Source organism: Phoenix dactylifera, chromosome 8, assembly GCF_009389715.1.
Source record: "Phoenix dactylifera cultivar Barhee BC4 chromosome 8, palm_55x_up_171113_PBpolish2nd_filt_p, whole genome shotgun sequence".
Classification (NCBI taxonomy): Eukaryota; Viridiplantae; Streptophyta; class Magnoliopsida; order Arecales; family Arecaceae; genus Phoenix; species Phoenix dactylifera.
In genome coordinates this window covers 12,014,375-12,041,161 of record NC_052399.1, presented here as the reverse complement: position 1 = coordinate 12,041,161, position 26,787 = coordinate 12,014,375, and the positions used below count along the sequence as shown (strand labels likewise).

Below are 26,787 nucleotides of genomic sequence, written 5' to 3'. Positions count from 1 at the left end.
TAATAAAGAAACATCCTCAGCAATAAATAAAATTCTGACCATCATAAAGGATTTATTCATATTTATTCTGATATTTTTATGTCATTCAACATAAGAGTAAATTGACTTCTATAATGTGATGCTAGCAGTATTAATTGGACCAAAGAAAGAACACTACTTGGACTTGGACTTTTGATTGGGCTGAGATTTTCTAATTTTATTTGTTGAAATGAGTAGCCCCTCAATAATGCTTTTATTTTATTTTGTTTATCAACAACCCAAAAAAAAATATTACTCAAAATTATTTAAAAATGATAATTAGTGGTGCAAAATCATGTGAGGAATGTTAGACCTCATGTTGTCTAGGAACAGCACATTTTGTTCCATGAAAATGCAAATAAAGCAAGGTTCATGGGACATAGACCTACGATGTGTGGGACACAGACAAATCTAAAAAATAGAAAGTTCACCCTCTTCTTACAATTGCAAAACCTTAAAAAACTCCCCATCCAATGCACAGTTGTAAGAGAAGAGGACTTGACCAATGTTCAATGAGAGGATTCAGCATCAAGAGGATAAATTAGTGCTAAGAGGCATGCCTAGATCCCTACCCTTTTGTCAATTCAATTCCATGAACAATTCTTGCATTGTATGATTGCTATTACTTATTTTTTTTCCAAATTCCAGCAGAGCAGCCGGCACATAATGTCTTCTTCTATGTGTCTAAGATCATGACAGAGTCCTCTGGGACTGCAGTGGGCATCCATAGGATCCCATCTGCCAATATACCTTACCACTGCACCAGCATAATAAAAGTGATGAATAACTTTAGGTTTAGACAATTGGCCAAAGAGATCACCATGAAGTACCAACCAAAAGAGCAAGCAGAGTGCAAGACCACTATATTTTGGCTCAACCTTCCAATCTCACTCCAAAAATTGAAACCAATATCACCACTGTCACCACCACCACCATCACCGTTGCAGTCTTCCTTTCCATTTCCAATAATATAGTGTGATCAATCAACATCATCATCCATTGCAGTCCTAACAATAACATGATGTAAACTATCAAAGGAAACCCATCCATTAATTACATTCCCCTTTTATTTGTCCTACCATCCACCTCAAAAAGAAAGCCAGCGTGTGGGTACTGCAATACGGTCCCCCACAAAAACAAAATAAGAGCAGGGATGGCTTTTGGCAGCCTGCCCTTCACTATAAAACACTGAATCATATGAAGATTTCGGCAACCTTTCACTTGCCACGCTTTTCCAATCACTAGCCTTTTTGACCAAAATTAAAAAAACAAAAAAGGAAAAGAAGTAGAACAAGAAAACAGCACATTGGAGATCTTTGGCCCCTGTCCGAGAAAGTGCAGGTGGCCTACATGCAGGAGTCATTGATGGGCACGTGCAGATGATGAGGAGCTCAGCCTATGAAGGGGTATTGGGCTCCGGCTTGGCTGCAGGGATTTCATTTTGGTGCTGAGACTGGTAGATGGTGGTGGCAATGGAGATTGGTATAATGCATAGGGCCTTGGACTGGAGGAACTGCATGGCTGCTCCAACATCTTCCATAAGCTTCATTACCAGCGCTTCCATGCCATTGTTCGACCACTTATCCCACACCGGCTTCCTGCCTCCACCTTCACCGACCTTCCCCTAGAGATAGATAAATGATGGAGAGCATTAGAAACATAACATACGCTGTAATGCCGGTCTGGCAGGAATTTTTTTCCCATGCACAATGACTATTAAAGTACACATGCAAGTCACAAGCATACACATGGTCAAAGAGACAATGGAAAGAGTTAAACATAAAGATATTCAATAAGATGCTTTCTGTGCTCCTTGAATACAGATCAGAAGAAAGGATTAGCACATCAACAGGCAAAGTCACAGATACACTTGCATGCAGAAAGAGAAGTGAGGATAAGAAACATAAAAATATGGTCATTTTCAGATGACAGTGGGCAAGAATTTACTTCTAGTTATCACATGTCACATCAACTTGAAGTCATAGTGTCCAAACTGGTACCAATAAAATCATATGTCAGCAGATTCATACATACGATATAAGCCATACACAGGTCCAACAAACGACGGGGTTACACGGGCACCCAGATACCTTATACATATTGTATTCTATATGAGAGTGAGCAATCTTGAAACCTTTTAAATGATCTACTCCAGTTTCACCTTGATAGTAATATAGATACCCGCTACAAAGTACCATTTTCCAACTGCAATGCCCCCTCTATAAATCTTGTTATCATAATCAGAAAACATTATATTTGAAAACGTAATCCTTGATTTTATGCAGATGATTCAAGTGATATGTGACAGGTTCTCTTGACCACTTATCCATGTACAAATTCAAAAGAAAGATGCATCATGATAATTAACTTTAGCTGTAAAAGATGAGCTTATTAATGAACTTTGCTCTAAATGTTTAGAAATTATAACCTTAAGATAACCATCAAGACTTGCCACAACTATTTGTGTTGGAATCTTAATTCAACAGGCATTTAATTCAACTATCTTGAAATTTATGTAGATCTAATTTCAGTGAGAATGTAGACAAGCAAATTTCTCATTATAAATAAAGCTTGAGTCGTTTTAATGCTTGAGATGAACTGACCATTGGAGGCACTTAAATCCAGCTCCATCAATGAACTTTGCCCTCAATTTTCGTTTACATATCATAACCATAATATAACTATCAATCCTTGTCCCCACTATATGGTTGAATTTATAAATCCTCATTCAAAAAGCATTCCGACTCGCAAATTTATCTAAATATAACTTCACCAATTATTTGGGCAAGTAGATTGCTCAACATAATGAGCGCTTATTGTGATGCTTGAATTGAATAAATCTAACCATGGAAGCAATTCAAATTATTTGTAATGGTTGAATCAAAGGAGACTGATATTAGTATAATCTGTTGCAAATTTAGCAGGAAAATGTTTCATTAAAAAAAAAAAGGCCCAAGTTTGACATGTTAATTAACTGCCCCGAATAATCAAAAATGTTGTCAAGGCATTTCATCCTTCAGTTTCTCATGCCATCTCCCAGAATCCTCTCATCATGCTTAAAATGAACTGCAAATCTATCAGATCCATGGTGTGTTCACTTGAAAATGAATAAATTTAAATTAGTGACAGTATATATCTATGTTCATAGTTTCCTATTCAGGCACTTGTGCAGCTAGCAACAGATTCAAGTGAGGGAGAAGACAAACTAAGCACTAGGATGCGGAAGTATCTAAGTCTGATCTATGTCGTAAAATTGATAAACAAGTATATACATATGTCGTAAAATTGATAATGAAAATCTATGTCACAAAGTATATACATATATACATATATAAAATTGATAAACAAGCAGGTTTTGGTGCCATCAAGACAACACAATCAAGTTGGTTCCAAGCCCGCAACTACTAAGAAGGAAGGGTGTTCAGTAGATTATAACATGCAAATGCATGCATCAGTCACTGCAAACAGATATTGCATAATAACTTATGCATCAGGCACATCTCAAACAATTAGCAGAAAGACAAGCCACATACTGGGCGAAGCATATTGTGGTCACTCAGGTTACCACAATTACCTCAACTGATGAGAGTGGGATATCAGCCACTACCTGTGCCACAGCACCAGCAACCCTGAGTCTGCTCATACTTAGAACCTGCCAATATGTAAATAAAAACTTCTGAATTAAATCATTAAAAAACGAAACAAATAAATCTAATAAAATCACTCAAAAAACTAAATTACCTTAGAAGGAAACTCTAGTCCTTATGTATAAGAATCCAAAACTAAGCTACAGATGCAAATGATATGCACCTCTGGCACATCAACTTCCAGAATATTGACTTAGATGGCGCCCAAGTGATCAAAGAGAGAGAAAAAACAATCCTATGGGTTGAGAACCAGAGAAATTTATACTGCAGGGCTGTGCCACTTGACCTCAGCACTTTCCAGAATCTTGTTGATTATTAATGGTGACTATTCTCAGGAGCTGCTAGTCTTTTTTAAAGTTAAAAATGCAAATTCTAGACTTTACAGATCATCTATAATTTTTATATGGACACTGCTGAATATAGTCCCACCACTTCATCTGCAATGATGTGGTTTGCTGATGCAACTAGTGGAGTTAGTTAGACTTCTACATTCAGTTGGGCCCTTGCATGAGATTTATATGAGATGGTAGTGATCATCTAAATCATTAAGGTTCAAATCAATGTAATCAACAATTTAATACTGGTGGAGTCGGTATGATGTGTGCATAAAAGAAGGCTATAATGTAAACTTGTTTGGGACAGTTCAGTAGGAACACAAAGGGAGATGGTATAAAGCAGATAGAAGTTGTTGAGATGGTTGGTGCAGGTTTGGTAGGAAAATCAATGCAAGTTACAAATAATTTGCTGCTTGATGTTCAAGTCAAATAGCTAGACTTCCAAGGTGCTGTAAATTTACTATATAGGGCAAATGCAATGATCAAGGAGAACGTTAATGCAACAGCATGCATTATTGATGAAATCCAATATATTTCTTTACAGATTGACACCATGTTCATGCACACTCTTGAATCTGCCTCAACTATTAGCTGTTTAGCAGAATGGGAATAAATAAATTATTTTGTTAGCATGACACTTTTGGTCACATGATATACCATGAATCTCAGTCCTACACATTTTTGAATGGAATCACCATCTTAGAAAGTACAATCTGATGAGATCAGCATTACTAGACTTACCAACTATACTTAAGAAACCTTGTTCAGATTAGGCACAGGGTGCATCATTTCTCATGCCAGGCAATGCTAATGCAATGGTTCATCAATATTAGGACAAAAGTTTCTAGAATGTATGATCAAACCAAATGAAAACATGATTATGTAGAAAATATGAGTTAAAAATTTGATATTTAAAACATTGCCTTGGTCTTCAACCACATGCATCAATTATAAAGAAAATACCCTCACTTGAAGCCTCAAGATCTTTACATAATCCATAATTTTATCAAAAAGCACGAATAAATTGAATATAAAAAGTCTGACAAGTAATGCAAAGGTAAGGGGTTTTTTTTTCATGGTCAAAGCAGCTCATGTTTTATCTTAGTAACTTCGGTCAACTTTTGACAGCATAATTACACTTGGTTCTCTAAACCATATCCTCAGATTAAGACTACTAGATCAAATGATCAAATGATGACACAAAATAATCTTTGGTTCTTGCATCATTGTGTAAGTAGCCCATGTTTTTCTCAGTAGTGATGTTAGACAAAATAATTGCACTTCTTCTAATTTACATAATCAGATTATAACTTCTTAGCCAAAAGATATTTTTTTGGACAATATGATTCCCCTTCACCAAAATTATAAGCTAGAACACTAGGCCATAAAACATTTTTCGATATGTTAGTAGACTTTGTAAAGATGACCAAAATTAGCAATTCACTTGTTTGGCACAAAGTAGATGCACCAGTTTTTACCATCAGGTGCAGTAAGAAAGAAGATATTATTGTGGAAAAAGAATAATAGATGAAGTATGTAAAAAAAATAAAACCTGAAAAGATTCCAGGTACAACATGAGTTACGGTCACATGTAACATTGCATAAAAAACACTAAATTGAAATAAATAGAGTAAAGAAAATTATGGAGAAGCATGTGCAATTTTGGCATTTGATTTTCAAAAAATTTCAACGTAACATATAATAGTTAATTTCCTTTTTAACCATAAATATAAGTATAGTATGCACCCTGTACCAAAACAGCCATAGAACCATTTTTCCACTTTTTATCTCAGTACGCCTCAGTAGAGGGCAATACGAGGCTTGTATTGATCCGAACATGAGTTTCATACCAGTTCCAACCTGGTATGGTACAGTACCACGGTACCACCCCTTTCCAGGTGGTTTGGTGTGGTATAACAGTCCATGATTAGGATAGACATAGTGACAATATGGCTATGTTTGTCATTCATATTAATGCAACACATAATGGAGTAACACTTAATATATAAGTAGTATAGTAGAAGCCTCAAATGAATATTTTGAAGAGCTAGACATATGTGTGTTTGTCCCATCAAATGATATTATTGACTTAGAAAGATAATGATCTGTGATAAAACGTTTCATTGTCAATTCCAACAACTAATTTAAATTAGTTTTATGAAAACTTGTGTCACCAACTACCAAGGACAAGAAGAGAATATAGAAATGATACTCCTAGATTGGCGAGTTGGAAGAAGAGTTGATCTTTTGATCCAACCAGCATGATCACCATATGCATGATCACCATATCGATGAAAATTATCATTTATGTTTCATGTGAAAATAAAGAATTTCATAGTTTATACTACTAAATGCTTTTTGACATTTCCCATGGTACATGTACTTCTTGTTGTTTCCCCTCCATTTTAAATAACTACAAGCCTGTTTGGAATCATTGCCAATTTCCAGTCTTTGATTTTTGTTTCTAAGGCAAAACGCACGTTTAGTTACCCCATTCAATTTTTGAATTTTTTTTGAGAATTGTTTCCAAGATTCTGGAAAAAATGAAAGCTATCAAGCCCAACTTTCACCATTTGAAAACATAAACCACCCATAGCCAACACCACCGCCTTCGTCGCCACCACACCTGTTGGCCCTTGCCACCACTCAACACCACCTGCCAGCTGCTGCCACCACCATTGGTGCCACCATCGGTCATTGGCAACACCACAGCCAATGCCACTCACCAATCATCATCGTCGCTGCCACGACCACCACACAATTGCGATCACCACAAGCCACGTGACTACCAAACAAATTCTGGGTTTCAATTTTCAAAAAATAGAAACTGGTTTTGGGTTTTCATGAAAACTAGAAATCGAAGCAAGAGAAATGGAACCTACATTAATTATAACTATTGTACTAAGGTTTCAACTTCTTTAAGTCCATCACTTTCTAGTATGTTCACCCTTTACACTAGCATTATCTAAAATTCAGGTTTCAAGTTCATTTCTATCGAAGGCCACACCTATCTAATTATGAGCTTCCTAAAATAGTTATGCCAATACTATGTAATACAATGAAATGATGCATCAAAAATTTAAAGATATTATCTACTTCTAAGTTTAATTCTATTTACACCGTATTTTAGCTAATGATGGTGCTACATGCCTATTCAACCATGCGGTAAAGGCCAAGGCAGGATAATGATGAGAGGTCTCAAGCCAAGTATCCTGATTATAGCTGTAATTGGGAGGCCAAAGTCGTAACACTGTATAAGAAAATAGATGGAGTAAGCTTGAAGATGGCTCAGCACGGGATGCCGTCCCATAAACAAAGGAGCACATTGATCAAGGCAAGTCTAAATATTAAAGGTGGGCCAAATGAAGACCGGCTATGGCAAGTTTGAGGCCGATCAGGTATGATGATTTAGGAGAGCCTCATCTATGTGACAAATGGTACAAAATTTGGCAATTACCAGAACGTGGGTAGTGGGGGATGGTTAGCACCAGTTACCAGAATTGTCAAAAGAACTGGAGGTTGTTGTCACTAGGAATGGGCGGTTATTGTATTATTTGTCATGTTTTATATATAAGAGGATGTAATTTGATGAAAAGGACCCTTTAGCCAATCCACAGCTCATTGTTATCTTAATCTTTACCTTGCATTTATCTTTAATTCCTATGCTTTAGTTACCTTCATTTTTCTAGTTTCTTCATAGCTATAGCATAGAATCGTATCCCCGACCACATCCTATCTCCTCTTTCAAGAAGATGGTATTACGATAGTAAAAGTTCTTGAAGATCAAAGCACTAGGACCTGCGCTACCAGCCCTTCTCCCTATCTTCTGTCTGATTATCGGACACTAATGGCATGCCCGCATACTTGAACCTGCTACGAGATGCTTTCACTGTCTATATCCCTCCACTGGAGAGGATTTCCTGGCCAACAAATTCCTAAAACAACTTTTTTTCCTCTCCGGTTTACAAAATGTAATTTATATATTTTCTTGATTTGTAATGCTCATGACTTAAGAATTAATATGTTTTCATGACAAATATTAGGTATTAGCACCACATTGGCATTAGAAAAAAGAAAACAAAATTTCTAAGCCTTAAGCCTATCATATATGACCCCCTCTCCTATCTTCCTCACACATTTTACTACATTTATCAAATGGGCATGATTAGCATAAGTTTCTAAGCTGAATTTAGTCTATGTTAACTTTAAGGAAAAATTACAAAGACACCCCTTCAACTTTTTGTGATTTGCACTTACACCCTCAAAACTTCTATTTTTTTTCAAGTAGACCCCAAAACTTAAGATTGGGTTGCAATGTACCCTAGTTGTCCATCTCCATTAGAATTCGTGAACACATGATTATCATGTGACATAACTTCAAATACTATATTCCATAAGTACCCTTTCCTCCCAAATGTTTTTCTCTCTTTCTTTCCACTGGTTGGGTTTTGCCCAACCCGGCTTGGTGTGGTGAAGACATGGAGAGGAGGAGAGAATAGAGGGAGTGGACCCGCAGCTGCTTGAAGAGCAACGAGGAGGAAATAAGCAAGTGAATTTACAACCTATTGTATCTACATTCGAAGTCAAGCTGCTTGTCCTCGATTCTTCCATCGCCAGATTTTGGCATCCGCTCATGCGATCTCATCTTTCTCGCATTGCTTTTTGTTAGGTATCTATTTTCGAGTAGATAAATTACAAGATACAACTCATGGTAGATGACAACGGTCCGAAACCACATGAAATCATTTCTAATTTTGATACACTATTTCAATTGTGCCCTAGCCCTAGCCACTGTTTCGCTAGATCCGTCTATCTCATATCTCGGTGTAGGAGTTCACTGTTACAGTGTATCCCTCCAAAATTCTAATCTTGTTCCATTAGCTCCCCTGATCCACCGAATGTATCCCTATCTCCCATGGTTCAATGGCAGATGTACAAATTCCATCAAAATCAGAGCTCAAAGAATTGAAGGGAACACAATTCCCACTACTCAAACCTCATCTATGAGCCATCTTATAAATGCGTAGAGAAAGGAGAGATTTGTTTTGTTTTAATTGTTAGATTCTAGTCTTATTTCTTGGATCTCTTTCTTTTGACTTTTTCCCTTGTTTTCTTTTAGCTATTTTTACTTGGATTTTTTTGGGGGCTGTTGAGAGAGAGAGCAAGGGGAAAGAAGAGGTAAATATCGCGAACATAAATATAGAGGGGATATTGAAGGAGCTGTCAAGCGATGGGCAGGTGCCAAAGATGAAGATCATGTGCACGCTGGGATCGGTGTCGCAGTCAGTGCAAATGCTGAAGCAGCTGCTGCAGATAGGGATGAATGTCGCCCACTTCAACTTCTCCCATGGTAGCCACAAGTATCACCAGGAGACTCTCAACAACCTCTGCACTGCCAAGCAAAACACCCAGATCCTCTGCACCATCATACTTGACACCAAGGTCTCCCTTCTCTCTCTCTCTCTAATCTTTGTCGGTAGCCATCTTGGTGTTTTTGGTACATTTGATTGTGAGGCAGATTATGTGATGCGACCAAATTTTTACAAGACACCCATCATCCTCAAGCACAAGATGGCATTATAGAGCTTGTTCAAAATATGATAGAAGTCTCACTTGAAGCCAAAACAGCATGATCTCATTACGGAGCTTGTTCACTAAATTCTAAAAAGTCAGATGACTAGCCAGAATGGAGGAAGAAGTGAAAGAGACTAGTTGGATGCCTGGCCTACTAATTTTCCCCAAATTTGATTTTCTTCCACCAGTAACCTTCGAGGGTAAATTAGTCATTTCATTGCTTTCATTAACACCATTAAAGCTTGAATGGATGGCTGGGGTACATTGCAACCAAATATTAAGTTTTGGGGTCTAATTGAAAAAATCATAAAAGAGATCACGAAAAGTTGAAGGGGTGTCACTGTAAATTTCATTAACTTCAATTAGATAGTAAACCTATGAGAAAGATCATGGGTAGTGGCAGTTATTCTAAAAGTAAACCAGCTGTACAATTCAATATTAAAAAAACACAATTATTCTTACTTTTGATGAAGTTATAATGTGCCTACATAGATTAACACAAGATTTTTTTTATGTGAAGTTTTGAGTCTCTACTAGAATGTCAAGGATGTATTTATTTGAATGTACATAGAAAACAGCAACTGCCCCACCTATTTAATAACTTTAGTTAGATGTAAGGTATTGACTATTGGAAAAAATAGATAAGGTGAACAAACAGGAAACCATATCATTCAAGGTTCTATGTCTTGATCAGGCCCCATACTAGTACCTGACTAGTATAGTATGATATGGCCTACATTGAACCATATCAAAAATTCAAACCATGTTAGTGCATGCTAGCATATGCAATAAATGTAAAGAATGAAATGAAAGGCACCTCAATTTAAGGAAAATAATTATGTACGAAATGTAGTATAAATTACAGTAAGGACAATGTTGCATATGCAATATAGCTAACAATGACTTAAAAGCTCATAACACTGTATCTAATATCTCCAACTTGATGATATGCTTTATGTCATGATCCAATGACTATTTTATCATAGAAGCTTTGTGAGGAGGCAAAGCACCATTATTGAAGACCGAAATTTGAATGAAGGGAGAGCACAAACGAGATCCAACAAAGAACATAATATCATTTCAGTTAAAGAACATATAATTTCATAGAAGCTTCTATGAGCATATACATGCAACACAACAACTTGAATATATAAATACAACAAGAACAACTTGAAGACATCACAAGAGGAAGATGAAGAAAAGCCACTTTTACATCTAATATTACTTTTTGTTGATCAATTTCACAACAAAGAATGCAAAGAGAAAATAAAGGAGAATAATTAATGACCTTGTGAGAGCCGGGGACCAATTCTTGTAACACTCGCGTTCTTTCAACTATTCTTTCTCTACAAAGCTGCATGCAGAGAACAAGATCTAAGAAATCCTATCATGAATTAAGATGCATGAAAACATGGAAGCGCACATCTATGCATGTATAAATAATCTAAATAGTAGTACTAAATTGAAATATAGTAATATCCATCTATCTAAGCTACATGCAATTTGACCAATTTCGATGAGTAATGACCAATTATCATATTTGCTCTCCTAAATCCATGATGGAATAAGTTGGAAACATAGAAGAAATTTAACTAGATAGACAAGGTGGCAGGAGTAAAGGGTGCCATTATTGCGTTGTGTGATAGTTGAATGCGATGTTACATAAGCACTTGGAAAAAAATGCCAAGTGCCCAAGTGTCTTCAAGCGTCGATCACAGCATCCTCCACAAATTTAGGCATGGGGACATCGCATGTATGTGTGTTTGTGCACAAGGTTCGCTGTACCGATCGATACCGGTCGGTACCGAGCGTACCGTACCCGTACCGATGGGTACCGGTATCGGTACACCAATGTCGGTACGCCCGGCGTACCGCATACCGTACCGTACCGACACTCGGTACGCCTATACTAGTGCGGCACCGGTACGGGGTTCGGTACCGGTACGGCGAACCTTGTTTGTGTATGTGTGTTTTGATAGTTATCCAAAAAGGAGAAACTGAAATGGGGAAGGAGAGTCATATATGCTGTCTAACAAACAAATTAATAGAACGGGCATGAGTTTATGAGTTGTTTAATTTTTGCAATAGGCACATCAAAGATTACTTAAGATGTGTTGAGATGCTTATATTGACAATTGAGTGTATATTTAAAACATAATAACACTAGACTTAAACTCTTAAAGTGTCCATCTAATTGTGATAAATTTATATCAAATATAAGGACACTTTGTTTAAAGTGACCAAATAACCTGGATAAATTATCAAAAAACTAAGGACACTTTGCTCGAAGGGGTCCACATAACCTTTCTAATTTTATATTAAAAATACAATGGCAATTTGCTTAAAGTGTCCAGTACTTGGAACTAAAAGTCCCTTGTCTGATTCTCCAAATTAAAAGTGCTAAGCAAGATTCGCCGTCTCAGCACCGGACCCCGTACCGGTGCCACACTAGCACTGTGTTGGTATGGTATAGTAGGAGATCTTTCAGCATATCGAGGGTCGCTACGCCTCCCATGCCGGGTATTGGTACCTGTAATAACCCCAAAATATTTTTTTTTATAAAAAAGGATAGAATAGTCATTTAAAATTGATATGAGGGGTAAAATTGGAAGGAATGAAAAGATAATGGCATAGTTGTAGATGCGTTGAAGTGGTAAGGGTAAAATTGAAAAGGAATCAAAAGTTAATGGCATAACCGTAGATATGTTGAAGTGTTAGGGGCAAAATGGGAATTTAATAATATTAAAAAAAAGGGTGAATAGTATCTTGATGTGATTTAATTGGAGGGTTTGAGCTGGCTTTTGGAATGAAACCGAGAGACAGAGAGGGGAGTCTCAGGCGTGAAACAGAGAGGAAAGAAAGAAAGAAAGAAAAAGAGAAGAAGAAAGAAGAAGAGGAAGGGGATTCGAGGAGGAAAGGGATCCCGGTTGCACTTCCAGCTGAAGGGAAAAGTGTAGATCTCTTTCTCCTCTACGCAAGGACCTCGATTTCCAAAAAGAAAAAGGTAAATATCCATCCCTATCTAGTCTTTTGATGACATTAGGCTATACAAAGGGTGGATATAGTCTAGAGGGGTCGGATAAGGGTTGTAGAGGCGGTTAAAAGAGGAAGAATCGGATTTTGACAAATTTTTCCGGCACTACGGAAAAACTGTGTCGAAGTCCCAACTTCGGCGAATTATTTATGGGGCCAAACGACCTCCGATAGCAATGCATGTTACCTCTTTGGAATCCCCTATGAGTGTAGAATGTTAGGTAAAAATTTCATCAAATCTGGAGTTTGGAAAGTGGATCAAACCCGGGATGAAGTAACCGGCTGTCGGTCCGGGTTACTGTTCATCCGGGTGGAAAATAAGGGATTTCATGCTATAATAGAGTATTAAGCCTAGATCAAGCTAAAAGGGACCTTGTACTCATGCAAGGGAATCCCTAGTATACATAAATGATGAGTTAATTAATAGAAAAAGAAAAAAAGAAAGAAAAGAAAAGATTTAGGGAACGGGGGAGTTGAATCAATTAAAGTTCCCTATATTATAAATGGCACGTAGATTATAGCCCTTGATACAGGACTAAATGTATTATAAATGCATGTCACAGTTGGGCAAGAAGTTAGGGAGCAAGAAGAAGAAGCCCCTACTGCCTACCATAAAGTTTTGGAGGCGTATCAGGGCTGTGCCAGATTGACAGGTGAGTGGGAGTCATGTACTTTGCACCATGAGCATCCTTAATTCATTTTCATGAATGTCGCCAAGTGTGAATTGATTCCACTTGAGCATATTGATTGATATTGTAGTAGATTCCTCTATAATCTTGATTCTCTATGCTTGATTATTCTGTACATGCATGTGAGGGAACATTGAGAGGAATTACGAGGGGTTGATGAGTAATCAAATTGATTCCGAATTGTGAAATGATTTCTTTTGTAAATTGATTTCATTTCCTCTATTTCAAAGATTTGTAGAGCCTTTTTAGTGGTATATTGAGTTGTATTGCACTTCCTTTACCCTCACTCCTAACCCTGATGTTAGTTTATGATTGGGTCATGATCGAGTGAGTGGTAGTCTTGATCATACTCCTTTTTAGTAGAGTATTGGGAGGGTGCATTATGGCATTTATGCATGGCTTGGCAGTATCTGCAGGACACCTATAGTCGATGGGGTTGAACATCGGCCTTTGTGCACATAGTAGCCTTCTGGGTGGGCGGAGCCCAGTCCCTTCCTAGGGGGGGACACGGCCCTAGGCGTAGGATCGGCCGGTCCTACGACTTATATTCTGCTTGCCGCCGGGCATAGTAAGACCCCGCGAGGTGCAGTATGGCTTTCCGCGGATGTAGAATTCCCGCGAGGTGCCGTTTAGTATGTAGATGTGAGATGGATTTCTGTTCTGGATACTGGCCTGCATTTATATGATCAATGTGGTGTCTTATCCTGCATATGCATGTGACAGTGGGGAGTTGTTGCTGGTTCGCCTGGGGCGTAAAACCCACCTCCCGACAGCTGTCTAGCATTTACATTATTAGTATGGTGTCTTATCCTGCATATGCATGTGACAGTAGGGAGTTGTTGCTGGTTCGCCTGGGGCGTAAAACCCACCTCCCGACAGCTGTCTAGTGGTGATTTACATATTGGTGTGGTGTCATATTCGATGTATGCATATGGCAGTAGGGAGTTGTTGCTGGTTCGCCTGGGGCGTAAAACCCACCTCCCGATAGCTGTCTTGTTGATGATTCAGCCTATTGACGCCTGATTTATATGATTCAGTACTATGACCTGTTGAGCATATTCATGAGTAGCATATATGTTGACTTGATTATTCCATATATGCTTCAGATGAGTTGATATTGATTGTGGTGATATTGATGACTTACTCCATATTCTCTATGTTGAGATCATATTCATCTTGTTATTGATCTTGAGATTTCACCTCGAGCCATGATTATATCTGGTTTCATGTGCATAGTACTCTCTACTCCACTCACTGAGTATTTATATACTCACTCCCCAGTTTGGTGTTTTTGATTGCAGGGCAGGTATTGTATAGAGAGGAGCAGGATTAGTGGTTGCCTGCTAGCTGTGCCGCTCCATAGTATAGTATAATGTAGATAGAGGTTTATACATTTTGGTGTATTATAAACCTTCTATTATATATAGTGCATAGTTACAGTCATAGATCCTGTTGTGGATATGGGTTTGACCATGGATGGATTGGGAAGCATGTATATATATGTGTGCAGATCAGTTGTGTGCATGTGATAATGTATTGCTATATATTGTCCAGGTTTATTATGTGACAGATTATGTGATTGCTGCTCTGACAGGTAGTGTGTTATATGTATTGAGATAATCCTGACAGGCCACTATAGGAAAAGTGATCATTTTGTGCATGCATCATGCCAAATTTTTCAAGAATTTAATAATGATTAATAGGTAATAGGGTTCTACGTAGTGGCTGGTGGCCTTATGCCTACCCGCACCCTAGGACCGTCGCGACGGCCCGCCGGAAACGGGGCGGGGGTCGTGACAAGAGGTGGTATCAGAGCAAAGGTTAAGAAGAGTCCTGTCAGAGCAATAGGGTGAGTCAGGATTAAGTATAGGATTATACTATGGAGCATAGGGTTTTTCTGTATGTTAATTTATGAGTCATTTACAGTTCAGTAAAATATATTATGACTCAGTGTGTAACGACCGCCCTCTCTTTTTAACTCTTTTAGAGACATATAAAGAATACCTCCAAGGAGAGGATCTGCTCGTCCTGGAAGGAGGATGGAGCCAGATATAGCATTGGATGCGGGTTCTGCACATGTCGAGCCCCAAAGAGAAAAATCTCCTCCTGCTGATAGACGGAGGGTTGATGATCAAGGAGAGGTAGGAAGTAGAGATGCATTGATGGAACAGTTACTGGCGGAGAATCAGGCTCTGAGGGAGCAGATTGCTCGGGGGAAATCTCCTGCCCCGTCAGTAGTATCCATCCCACCTCCTGTACCTGTCCCAAGAAGTTTGGCCAGGCGAGCTCTAGATGATGAGGGGATTACTGTACAGGAATTTCTGAGGCTCAGAACCCTAGAGTTTAAGGGGGAAGTATGCTCCTTACATCATCCCCACTGAAGCTGCCAGGATAGAAAGATTCAGGCGGGGTCTGATTTCCCCGCTTTATAATGCAGTATTGGCAGTAGAGGTCCCCACCTTGTCTAGGCTGATTGATAAAGCAAAACAGTGGGAGACCAGAAACAAAGAGGAAAGAGCTGAAAGAGAACAGAGAAAAATGAGTATGGGGAAAGGGCAAAGCAGTAGAAATAGATCTGAAGGAGTAGATCTCTCGGAGGGCCCGACGGAGCAGTCTGTATGCTCAGCTCCACCTGCCCCACGTAAGAGGAAATGGAGGGAAAGAGGTCAATCACAAGATACTTTTCTGCCATCAGTACCTCGTCCTCCGGTCACTATGGCCAGAACGGAATCCAAGTTCCAATCATGGCCAGTATGTGGCATATGTGGGAAGCAGCACCTGGCAGATGCAGAATGGGTCAGGGAGTGTGCTACAGATGTGGACAGCCGGGTCATTTTGTCAGAGAATGCCCGCAGGGTGCCACCCAGCAGTTTGTGTCTTTGGCATCCTATCCTCTGTGCAGATGGACAGGCCTAGTAGTAGGGAGCCTGTAGGCAAAGGTAGAGGTCAAGCACAAACATCACAGCAGAGTGCTGGACCATCTCAGCCATCAGCTCCAGTAGGCAGAGGGCAAGGAAGGGTGTTCACGGTAAATCCACAGGAGGCACGGGCATCAAATGCAGCTGTGACAGGTATGCTCCTCATTGATAAGATTAAAGCTAGAGTGTTATTTGATTCTGGAGCTACCCATTCATTTGTGTCCCCTTATTTTGCTAAAAAGTTAGCTAAGGATAAGATATTAATGCATATTCCCTTAGCTATTAGTACACATGTAGGGGATAGTATAAAAGCGAAGTATGTTTATCCTACCTGTGTGGTAGAGATAGAAGGTAAAACACTCCTAATTTATTTGATTCCCAATACCACACCGAGCAGAATATAAAGAGCAGATACACTCACCCCTTCGAGTAATCAGGTAATTTACTCTTTTAAATTCGAGGACGAATTTTATATAAGGGGGGGAGGATGTAATAACCCCAAAATATTTTTTTTTATAAAAAAGGATAGAATAGTCATTTAAAATTGATATGAGGGGTAAAATTGGAAGGAATGAAAAGATAATGGCATAGTTGTAGATGCGTTGAAGTGGTAAGGGTAAAATTGGAAAGGAATCAAAAGTTAATGGCATAACCGTAGATATGTTGAAGTGTTAGGGGCAAAATGGGAATTTAATAATATTAAAAAAAAGGGTGAATAGTATCTTGATGTGATTTAATTGGAGGGTTTGAGCTGGCTTTTGGAATGAAACCGAGAGACAGAGAGGGGAGTCTCAGGCGTGAAACAGAGAGGAAAGAAAGAAAGAAAGAAAAAGAGAAGAAGAAAGAAGAAGAGGAAGGGGATTCGAGGAGGAAAGGGATCCCGGTTGCACTTCCAGCTGAAGGGAAAAGTGTAGATCTCTTTCTCCTCTACGCAAGGACCTCGATTTCCAAAAAGAAAAAGGTAAATATCCATCCCTATCTAGTCTTTTGATGACATTAGGCTATACAAAGGGTGGATATAGTCTAGAGGGGTCGGATAAGGGTTGTAGAGGCGGTTAAAAGAGGAAGAATCGGATTTTGACAAATTTTTCCGGCACTACGGAAAAACTGTGTCGAAGTCCCAACTTCGGCGAATTATTTATGGGGCCAAACGACCTCCGATAGCAATGCATGTTACCTCTTTGGAATTCCCTATGAGTGTAGAATGTTAGGTAAAAATTTCATCAAATCTGGAGTTTGGAAAGTGGATCAAACCCGGGATGAAGTAACCGGCTGTCGGTCCGGGTTACTGTTCATCCGGGTGGAAAATAAGGGATTTCATGCTATAATAGAGTATTAAGCCTAGATCAAGCTAAAAGGGACCTTGTACTCGTGCAAGGGAATCCCTAGTATACATAAATGATGAGTTAATTAATAGAAAAAGAAAAAAAGAAAGAAAAGAAAAGATTTAGGGAACGGGGGAGTTGAATCAATTAAAGTTCCCTATATTATAAATGGCACGTAGATTATAGCCCTTGATACAGGACTAAATGTATTATAAATGCATGTCACAGTTGGGCAAGAAGTTAGGGAGCAAGAAGAAGAAGCCCCTACTGCCTACCATAAAGTTTTGGAGGCGTATCAGGGCTGTGCCAGATTGACAGGTGAGTGGGAGTCATGTACTTTGCACCATGAGCATCCTTAATTCATTTTCATGAATGTCGCCAAGTGTGAATTGATTCCACTTGAGCATATTGATTGATATTGTAGTAGATTCCTCTATAATCTTGATTCTCTATGCTTGATTATTCTGTACATGCATGTGAGGGAACATTGAGAGGAATTACGAGGGGTTGATGAGTAATCAAATTGATTCCGAATTGTGAAATGATTTCTTTTGTAAATTGATTTCATTTCCTCTATTTCAAAGATTTGTAGAGCCTTTTTAGTGGTATATTGAGTTGTATTGCACTTCCTTTACCCTCACTCCTAACCCTGATGTTAGTTTATGATTGGGTCATGATCGAGTGAGTGGTAGTCTTGATCATACTCCTTTTTAGTAGAGTATTGGGAGGGTGCATTATGGCATTTATGCATGGCTTGGCAGTATCTGCAGGACACCTATAGTCGATGGGGTTGAACATCGGCCTTTGTGCACATAGTAGCCTTCTGGGTGGGCGGAGCCCAGTCCCTTCCTAGGGGGGGACACGGCCCTAGGCGTAGGATCGGCCGGTCCTACGACTTATATTCTGCTTGCCGCCGGGCATAGTAAGACCCCGCGAGGTGCAGTATGGCTTTCCGCGGATGTAGAATTCCCGCGAGGTGCCGTTTAGTATGTAGATGTGAGATGGATTTCTGTTCTGGATACTGGCCTGCATTTATATGATCAATGTGGTGTCTTATCCTGCATATGCATGTGACAGTGGGGAGTTGTTGCTGGTTCGCCTGGGGCGTAAAACCCACCTCCCGACAGCTGTCTAGCATTTACATTATTAGTATGGTGTCTTATCCTGCATATGCATGTGACAGTAGGGAGTTGTTGCTGGTTCGCCTGGGGCGTAAAACCCACCTCCCGACAGCTGTCTAGTGGTGATTTACATATTGGTGTGGTGTCATATTCGATGTATGCATATGGCAGTAGGGAGTTGTTGCTGGTTCGCCTGGGGCGTAAAACCCACCTCCCGATAGCTGTCTTGTTGATGATTCAGCCTATTGACGCCTGATTTATATGATTCAGTACTATGACCTGTTGAGCATATTCATGAGTAGCATATATGTTGACTTGATTATTCCATATATGCTTCAGATGAGTTGATATTGATTGTGGTGATATTGATGACTTACTCCATATTCTCTATGTTGAGATCATATTCATCTTGTTATTGATCTTGAGATTTCACCTCGAGCCATGATTATATCTGGTTTCATGTGCATAGTACTCTCTACTCCACTCACTGAGTATTTATATACTCACTCCCCAGTTTGGTGTTTTTGATTGCAGGGCAGGTATTGTATAGAGAGGAGCAGGATTAGTGGTTGCCTGCTAGCTGTGCCGCTCCATAGTATAGTATAATGTAGATAGAGGTTTATACATTTTGGTGTATTATAAACCTTCTATTATATATAGTGCATAGTTACAGTCATAGATCCTGTTGTGGATATGGGTTTGACCATGGATGGATTGGGAAGCATGTATATATATGTGTGCAGATCAGTTGTGTGCCTGTGATAATGTATTGCTATATATTGTCCAGGTTTATTATGTGACAGATTATGTGATTGCTGCTCTGACAGGTAGTGTGTTGTATGTATTGAGATAATCCTGACAGGCCACTATAGGAAAAGTGATCATTTTGTGCATGCATCATGCCAAATTTTTCAAGAATTTAATAATGATTAATAGGTAATAGGGTTCTACGTGGTGGCTGGTGGCCTTATGCTTACCCGCACCCTAGGACCGTCGCGACGGCCCGCCGGGAACGGGGCGGGGGTCGTGACAGTACCGAACCGGTATGGTACAATACACCCCATACTGCCAGGTTTGGGCCGATACAGAGAACCATGGTCCCAAGTGTTGGCAATTTGGCACCTTATTTGCTGACATCAATGGGATACTACAAAGTAGACTGTCCAACCATGTAATATCGTGTCATTCCATGTCCAGAGTACCCAAAAGTGCGAACCCTTCTAAATACCTTAAAAAGGGGATCGTCTAGACAACAAAGATTACATGTCTTTCATGAAACTTTGCAAGACATCATTGATTCATTCAATGTTTTAAAGATTATAATGATCTACAAGAATGGGGTTCTATGCAAATAAGATGAGTGCTTTAAGAATGAGAATGTTGAAGTAGATCTATCAAAAAACTTTGTAGCGATAGAAACAAGTGGATAGAAAAGGAAACACAAAAGTATTATGTAATGAAGTACTATAAATAGATTGGGCACAAAAATTACCTAGGCCTAATTAATACATGAAGCTTGAATGTCCTTCTAAAGGTCAGGGAAAAAGAGTGTAAGATAAAGGATAATTTCATGAATTAATTTAGTTGGAGCTAGAAGCAAGATAAGGGCAAAGAGATGTTCATAAAGTCAGCATGATATAGTCAGGATATGGCATGTTTTTTTATTGTTATGTTTAAGGCTTATGCTTACCATAAAAATTTTATGTTTCTTTAACCAAAGAATAGCATTCTTGTATACATCATAACATGATAAGCATGGACAAATTTAGCCAGTGTGTAAGTAGAAATATGGAATTAACTTTCAAGTTAAAGCCACGTATGAAGAAACTCTTATATTGCTCAAAAGGTTTGGCAAGTAAGGTAAACCAAATCTTGCCCATTAGTCATTACAGATATTACTTCTATATTAAATAAAAAATTATCAAGTTTAGCATCAAATTTATCAAGTTAAAATAAACACATCCATAGTCAACCACAACCATCATGATCATATTGATCATTCTTCTTAGCTATTTGAGGTTGGCTTTAAATATCATTCTTCATTGATAATTCCAAGATTCAAAGCTACCTTCAATGTTACTTCAAGCCTTCTATAATCTTATGTTGAAACTTCCATCCGTATTAGTTTAGGTTTTGCCAATGTTGTTAAGATCGGGATCAACTCATTAATCATAGTGGGTTGGGTTCAATTGTATCCATCGGAGCACAGAGCATATGATTTTTCTAACTTCTTCAATTTTTTAAAACACATAAGAAATGCAACAGTTGAAATAAGAGTTGAATATGGAATAGATAAATGAAGAATGTAAAGATCATACAAACAAGACATCTAGTTTCCACCAATATAAGCCCATATGAACAAATATTGTGTTTGGTTATTCAAAGATAATTATATAATAGCTATCAATTCAATTATCATTTCATTGGAATATTGGAAAGAAAAAAGGATAAGATTCTAATATATGGTTGTACAAATATGAAAATTTGCATCTTATATTTAACCCCATAAATTTGCATCTTATGGTATAATTCATAATACAGAACTAGATCCTATTTTCCTAACCGATTCTGATCCAATGATGAGATCTGGATAGTTTAAGGGTCACTTTGATTCGGATTGTAAGATTTGATCATGAAACATAAGATTTTACCAACAATAGGTTTTGACATTATTCGAGACCTTCAGTGCAGATTCAAGCATCTCTCCTTACTAAAAGGATTTTCATTGTCCATTGCTTGTTCCATCTTGATCAAATCTTATTACTTTGTCCTCAATTTTTGCAACTCACATGCCTTATCTCATATGCTCAAACCTCATTTTGCCCCTCTATAGTGTTTAACAATCATCCATCTCACCATTACCATTCATCTCATATGCTTGAACTCACTTTATTGCCCAAGATTTTTGACATATCATATGGCAAATATAACATTTTCTTAAGTCACCAAGGCATGTGTTAGTCATGAAACACCCTAGAAGCACCTCCAATCTTCATGTACCAACTCTAGTTCTACTTTGTCTTCGTCTATACCTTCATATATAAAAGGTAATGGATCTGACCAAATAATGGTATTTTTAGTCTATTTCCATGGAAATAACAATCCATAGCAAGATCTACCATACTGGTACCGGTCAGCGTACCAGTGGCAGCCCAGACCGGTATGTACCGGTCCCGTATCGGTCTGTACTGGTACGGCAGTCGTACCGGCCGATTTTTCAATCAAAAGCTTCCGGTACCGGATCCCATGCTGATCCACCGGTCTCTGCCTGGACCGGTTCGTACGGGCCGGTACGGCATACCCTGATCCATAGTATACGTTTTCATTATCCTAATTTTTATTCATTTTACTTTTCCACGTGATCAGTTCTTAAATTAAAATCTAGAGGACCGTTTTTACTCATCAACTTAGATACTACAATATAGTTCCATATTTCAACACAAAAAACTGCAATTCCTTTTCAACTTCATTTTAGAAAGATTGTGTCTCATTCTTTCATGAATAATTCACATGAAATGAAATGCCTTTCCACATTATGAAATCTTCAAATCTACCAATAAATTTCTTTATAATTTTTCAGCTTTAAATTATTTTACCTCAATTTGTGCAACACCAATGCTTTATTTCGGTTAGTTATCTAAATCTCCATCTTGAGCAGTTCATTATGAAATCTTCAAATCTACCTACACAACATTTCTATTCAACTTTTTAGCTTTAAATTATTTTACCTCACTTTGTGCAACACCAATGTTTTATTTCATTTAGTTATCTAAATCTCCTTCCTATACAATCCATTACGAAATCTTCAAATCTACCTCCACATTTCTATACAATTTTTCAGCTTTAAATTATTTTACCTCTAATTGCGTAACACCAATGCTGTATTTCGGTTAGCTATCTAAATCTCCATCCTGATTAGTTTAATAGTGCAACAATCCTAGCATTCTTTTTCCTAAGAAATATAGAGATGATACTGCCATGAAGGTCTGAGCATTTTTACATATTTGATGACACTTAGGCCCTATTTGGCATTGCTATAGCTAGTAGAGCTTTTGTCTATAAAGTCTTGGACAATAGATCTTTGGATAGTAAAGCTTTCGTTGGTAAAATTTTTAAATAAAAAGCTTTATGTTGTTTGATATCTACATTTTTGACGTACTATTGAACTTTAACATTTGTTTGATAGAAAAACTGAGAAAGTACCTTTAGTATCAAAATATGATAATAACGAAAATTTCATAGTTCTTTCAATTATCTAACTACTTGTTCAATCAAAAACTATAATTATAAAATATTTTTAATTTATAAATTAATGTTGATATTTTAATCTCAATAATACATTTTATATTTATTATAAAATATAATAATTTTTATAATGTTATTATATCTTATAACAATATTATTATCATATAATAATATTATATTATTATAATATAATTATTAAAATATAGTAATAATGCTAGTAATGTCATATTATAATAATACAATATAGTATAATATAGTATAACTATAATTTTGTTATATTATATAGTTATTGTATCAACTATCAAAAAGATATTATTATAAAGTATTATTGAATTAAAAATATTTTTATATTTTATCTAAATAATATAATAAATAATAAAATCATTTTTGGTGGATGATTACCAAATAACAAAGAAAGCAAACGTTTGAAACTCAAAATTCTTAATTGCATGATTATGGAAACAAAAATATACAAAGTTCCATTATTATACCAATAAAAGTATTTAAATTAATTTTACAATACAATCTGTTATAGAGACTTGAACCTTGGTCTCTCAAGAACAAAAAGCTTTCCGACATGCCTCAAGTAGAGCACCTTTTTCAGCTTTTAGATGAAGCAAAAAATTGTTTCAAAATTTTTACCAAACACCTCAAAATCATCCCCAAAAAAAAAGCTTTTGGCTATCCAACAAATATTTTTTTGACCCTCCATGTGCAATGCCAAACGGGGCCTTAATAAACTTTTCTTTATAAATACAGATGAGCTACTTATACCAACATAGTGTACCTGCTGAACGTTGTGAAGGTCCGTGGCTTAGTCCCACCTTGCCCGACATGGTGCAGACACGAGAGCACTAAGTAATTCATCCATTTAGAGGCTACAATAAATAAATAAATATCATAACATAACAAGACAACAAATAAGAAAAAGAATTAGCAAATCCCCGTCAACGTCCTGAGTGTCACAAAGAACAACCATGTTGCACATTGGAACACGTTAAAGCACACCATAGACCAAGGGCAAAGGACCCCAAATGCCACTAGGTTAAACAACACATGGCAAACTAAATCCCATCATCACCTCGGCTACAGTGAACGGAGATCCTCAGTAGGGGTGCAACTAAGCTAAGCAGTTTGTGAGCTGTTCAAGCTCGACTCGACCCGATAGTTATCGAGCTTGAGTAGCTCAGATAATTTTTGAAGTCTAGCTTAAGTAGCAAAATGGTCAGCTCGAAAGCTCACAAGCGTAGTCAAGTATACACATTTTTAATAATATTATATTTTATTTATGATATATAGATTATTAATTTAATATTTTATAATATAATATTATATTATATTTTGTTTTAACCATATTTTTTAATTACGACCAAGGCTCAAATTTAATCTTGAATTCAAGCTCGAGAATGGCTCGGTTGATATTCGAGTCAAGTCGAGTCGATGACAAGTATTGATTTTTTTGATCAAGTCGAATTTAAGCTTTAGATCAAGATTCGCCATACTACCATACCGTATCGGATGTATGGTACTAATATCGAGCCAGCATCCAATCTCGTATCGTAGCAATACTCGACATGCCTCATCATCTCGTACCATACCGCATACCGATACTATAATAGAATGATACTAGTATGGGATCTGGTATCAAGACAACGAACTCTAGCTTAAACATTAACGCTTCATCTCGAGTCGAGTTTCGAGCTCGAGTGTTTTGAACCAAGCCGAGTCAAACTTGAGCCTCTAGTTAATCAACTCGGCTCGGCTCCATTGCATCATCTAACACAAAAGGGAGGTGAGGGGATCCGAAACAACCAAGAACGCCGGATTAAAAGACAATCAGGGATGGGGAAAAAATCGGTGAATATTCATGGAAGCTTACGGACCTAAGGTGGATTAGGGCGAATTGGATGAGCCTGGACCAAATCTCTTCCCTGCAATGAAAAATGAAAAATAAATTTAAAAAAACCAAAAGTCAGCCTCCAAGATGCAAATGTCCACGAGTCGCTTTTTTACTATTTTGCGCGAAATAAAGAAAAAGAATGGAAGCATAAATAAAAAATAAAAAATTAAAGTAAGGGCAAATTGGTCATTTAGACAACCTGTACACCTTGAGAGAAGGAAGACCAATGGGACAGGAAAGTTAGTTTGATAAGACGCATTAACCCTCCCCAAAATTTTTAATTTTCAAAAGTAACTTGTAATGCCAAATATGCCCTTTAACATTTCAACAATGGCGAGCATGTCCCACCAGCAGATGGTGCCATTCCATCAAGTCCTAGGGGCAAAATAGTGAAATAGGGGAGAGACGGTCCGCTCACCGCCTTCGCCGGAACCTCCGGCCTCGGGCTCAGCCCCAGAGGGAAGACAGAGGCAGTGCCGTCGCCGGCAGTGAGGTGAAACAACATCCCGGCGACGGCGGCATCCCCACCGCCGTACGCGGGAACGGAGAAGATCTTGTCGGAGACGTCGTCGGCTATACCGTCCGGCAGGGGGGGCGGCGGGTCGGCCATTTCCGGCGGCGCGATGGCGGTTCTCCGGCCAAGGAAATGAGCGGTAGACCGAGCGGAGGGAAGAGGGGAGCGGCCACCGAATCCTTAAAGGGCATCGAAGGGAGAAGAAAGCGAGGGGAAAGCAACCGGTACAATGAGAGAGAAGAAGAAGAAGATGGGGCGGCGGAGAGAGAGAGAGATTTTGTTTGTTTGTATTCTCAGCGTGGGGTTCTCGAGGTAATAAAAAGGTGGGAGGGGAAGGAGAATGGGAGGTGAAGAAATCCAAAAGCGTTGGAATTCTTTTCCTTGTTGTTTTATAAAATGGGCAGGTGGGTTTGGACTCGGTAGGTTTGAGTTGATGATGGATCGGAAGAGTCAGTTTGGAGATGGAGGGCTTGAATGATGCTGGCCAAACTTTGCATTGGTCGATCTATAAAATATTTTAATTATTATCTATAATTATAATTATTTTTATACTATATTTAGTAAAGATTAACAAAGATTATATATAATATATGTTTAACTACAGTATATAGTACTGAATATTGTTTTAATGTTTGAATAAAGTATATTTCTTAAGATTTTTCTTTTCATTAAATTTTTTAAATGAACTGCTCGTTAGTAACTAAAAGATAGCTTTGAGACTATCATAGCCGGTTTGAGTTTGACTCCATTATAAAACAAGACCCGACTCCCAAGAGCTAAACTCGTTAACACCTCTACTACTATTTGAACTATCAAATGGGAAAAGAGGGAGAGAGAAAGAGAGGAAAAAAAAAGGCACCTAATAATGTGGAATATTGTGTACTTGCACTTGCTTTATTCAGCTTCAGTGGTGCCATTCTTTCAAGAACAAGATGACATGTTGAGTCCTATTTAAATCTTAGTTTGGGAATGTCCCTGGACCCTAGGCTAGGAATTGCGAGAGTTTGGTGCAGATAGACACAGACATCAATAGCAACCATGCAATGCCATTTGTCGTCACTGTTTGTAAAATGATGATACCTCATTGTCCTGTTGGTAAAATTTTCTGGGTATTATATTTCTCTATAGCTGTGCAGCCACAGAAATCCTGTTCTTGTTTTTTTGTTTAGTCTGAAAAATAATGATCAAGGCATCATCCATCATTTCAAAAAAAAAAAAAAAAAAAAATGCTCGTGTTGCTCGAGGAATTTACATACACCTGTTCAAGTGAATATTGAAATCATGTGCAAGTATCGATGGCAGATTTTAATTACACATCTTTTACAAAAGATGGGTTAAGATAACAATATTATAGCTATTAAATGGTCGTTCTAATAATTTCAGCATCCCCATTATGCTATTTACATAATTAATAAAAAAATGTAATGATAGTTATTTTACATTAATTCTCATTTTTTTCATCATAATA

General features: G+C 37.9%; 1 protein-coding gene across 5 annotated transcripts; it reads right to left on the bottom strand.

The window, feature by feature from the left end:
* Window positions 1-992: 992 nt before the first annotated feature.
* On the bottom strand, window positions 993-26,497 carry LOC103695763 (transcription factor UNE12-like). 5 transcript variants are annotated; one of them, XR_005512785.1, is made up of 5 exons: window positions 25,224-26,497; window positions 24,789-24,836; window positions 10,863-10,928; window positions 3,593-3,670; window positions 993-1,642 (listed from the first exon to the last, which is right to left on the bottom strand). XR_005512785.1 is itself a non-coding variant. In XM_008777172.4 (4 exons), the coding sequence occupies exons 1-4, from the start codon at window positions 25,413-25,415 to the stop codon at window positions 1,415-1,417; spliced, it is 531 nt and encodes a 176-aa protein (XP_008775394.2). In that variant the 5' UTR covers window positions 25,416-26,053; the 3' UTR covers window positions 993-1,414. The 5 variants fall into 5 exon arrangements, 2 of the variants coding, with proteins under 2 accessions (XP_008775394.2, XP_008775393.2); XR_005512786.1 differs by lacking the exons at window positions 24,789-24,836; window positions 25,224-26,497 and adding an exon at window positions 23,693-24,121; XM_008777172.4 differs by lacking the exon at window positions 24,789-24,836 and having other exon boundaries at window positions 3,626-3,670; window positions 25,224-26,053.
* Between the last annotated feature and the right edge of the window lie 290 nt (window positions 26,498-26,787).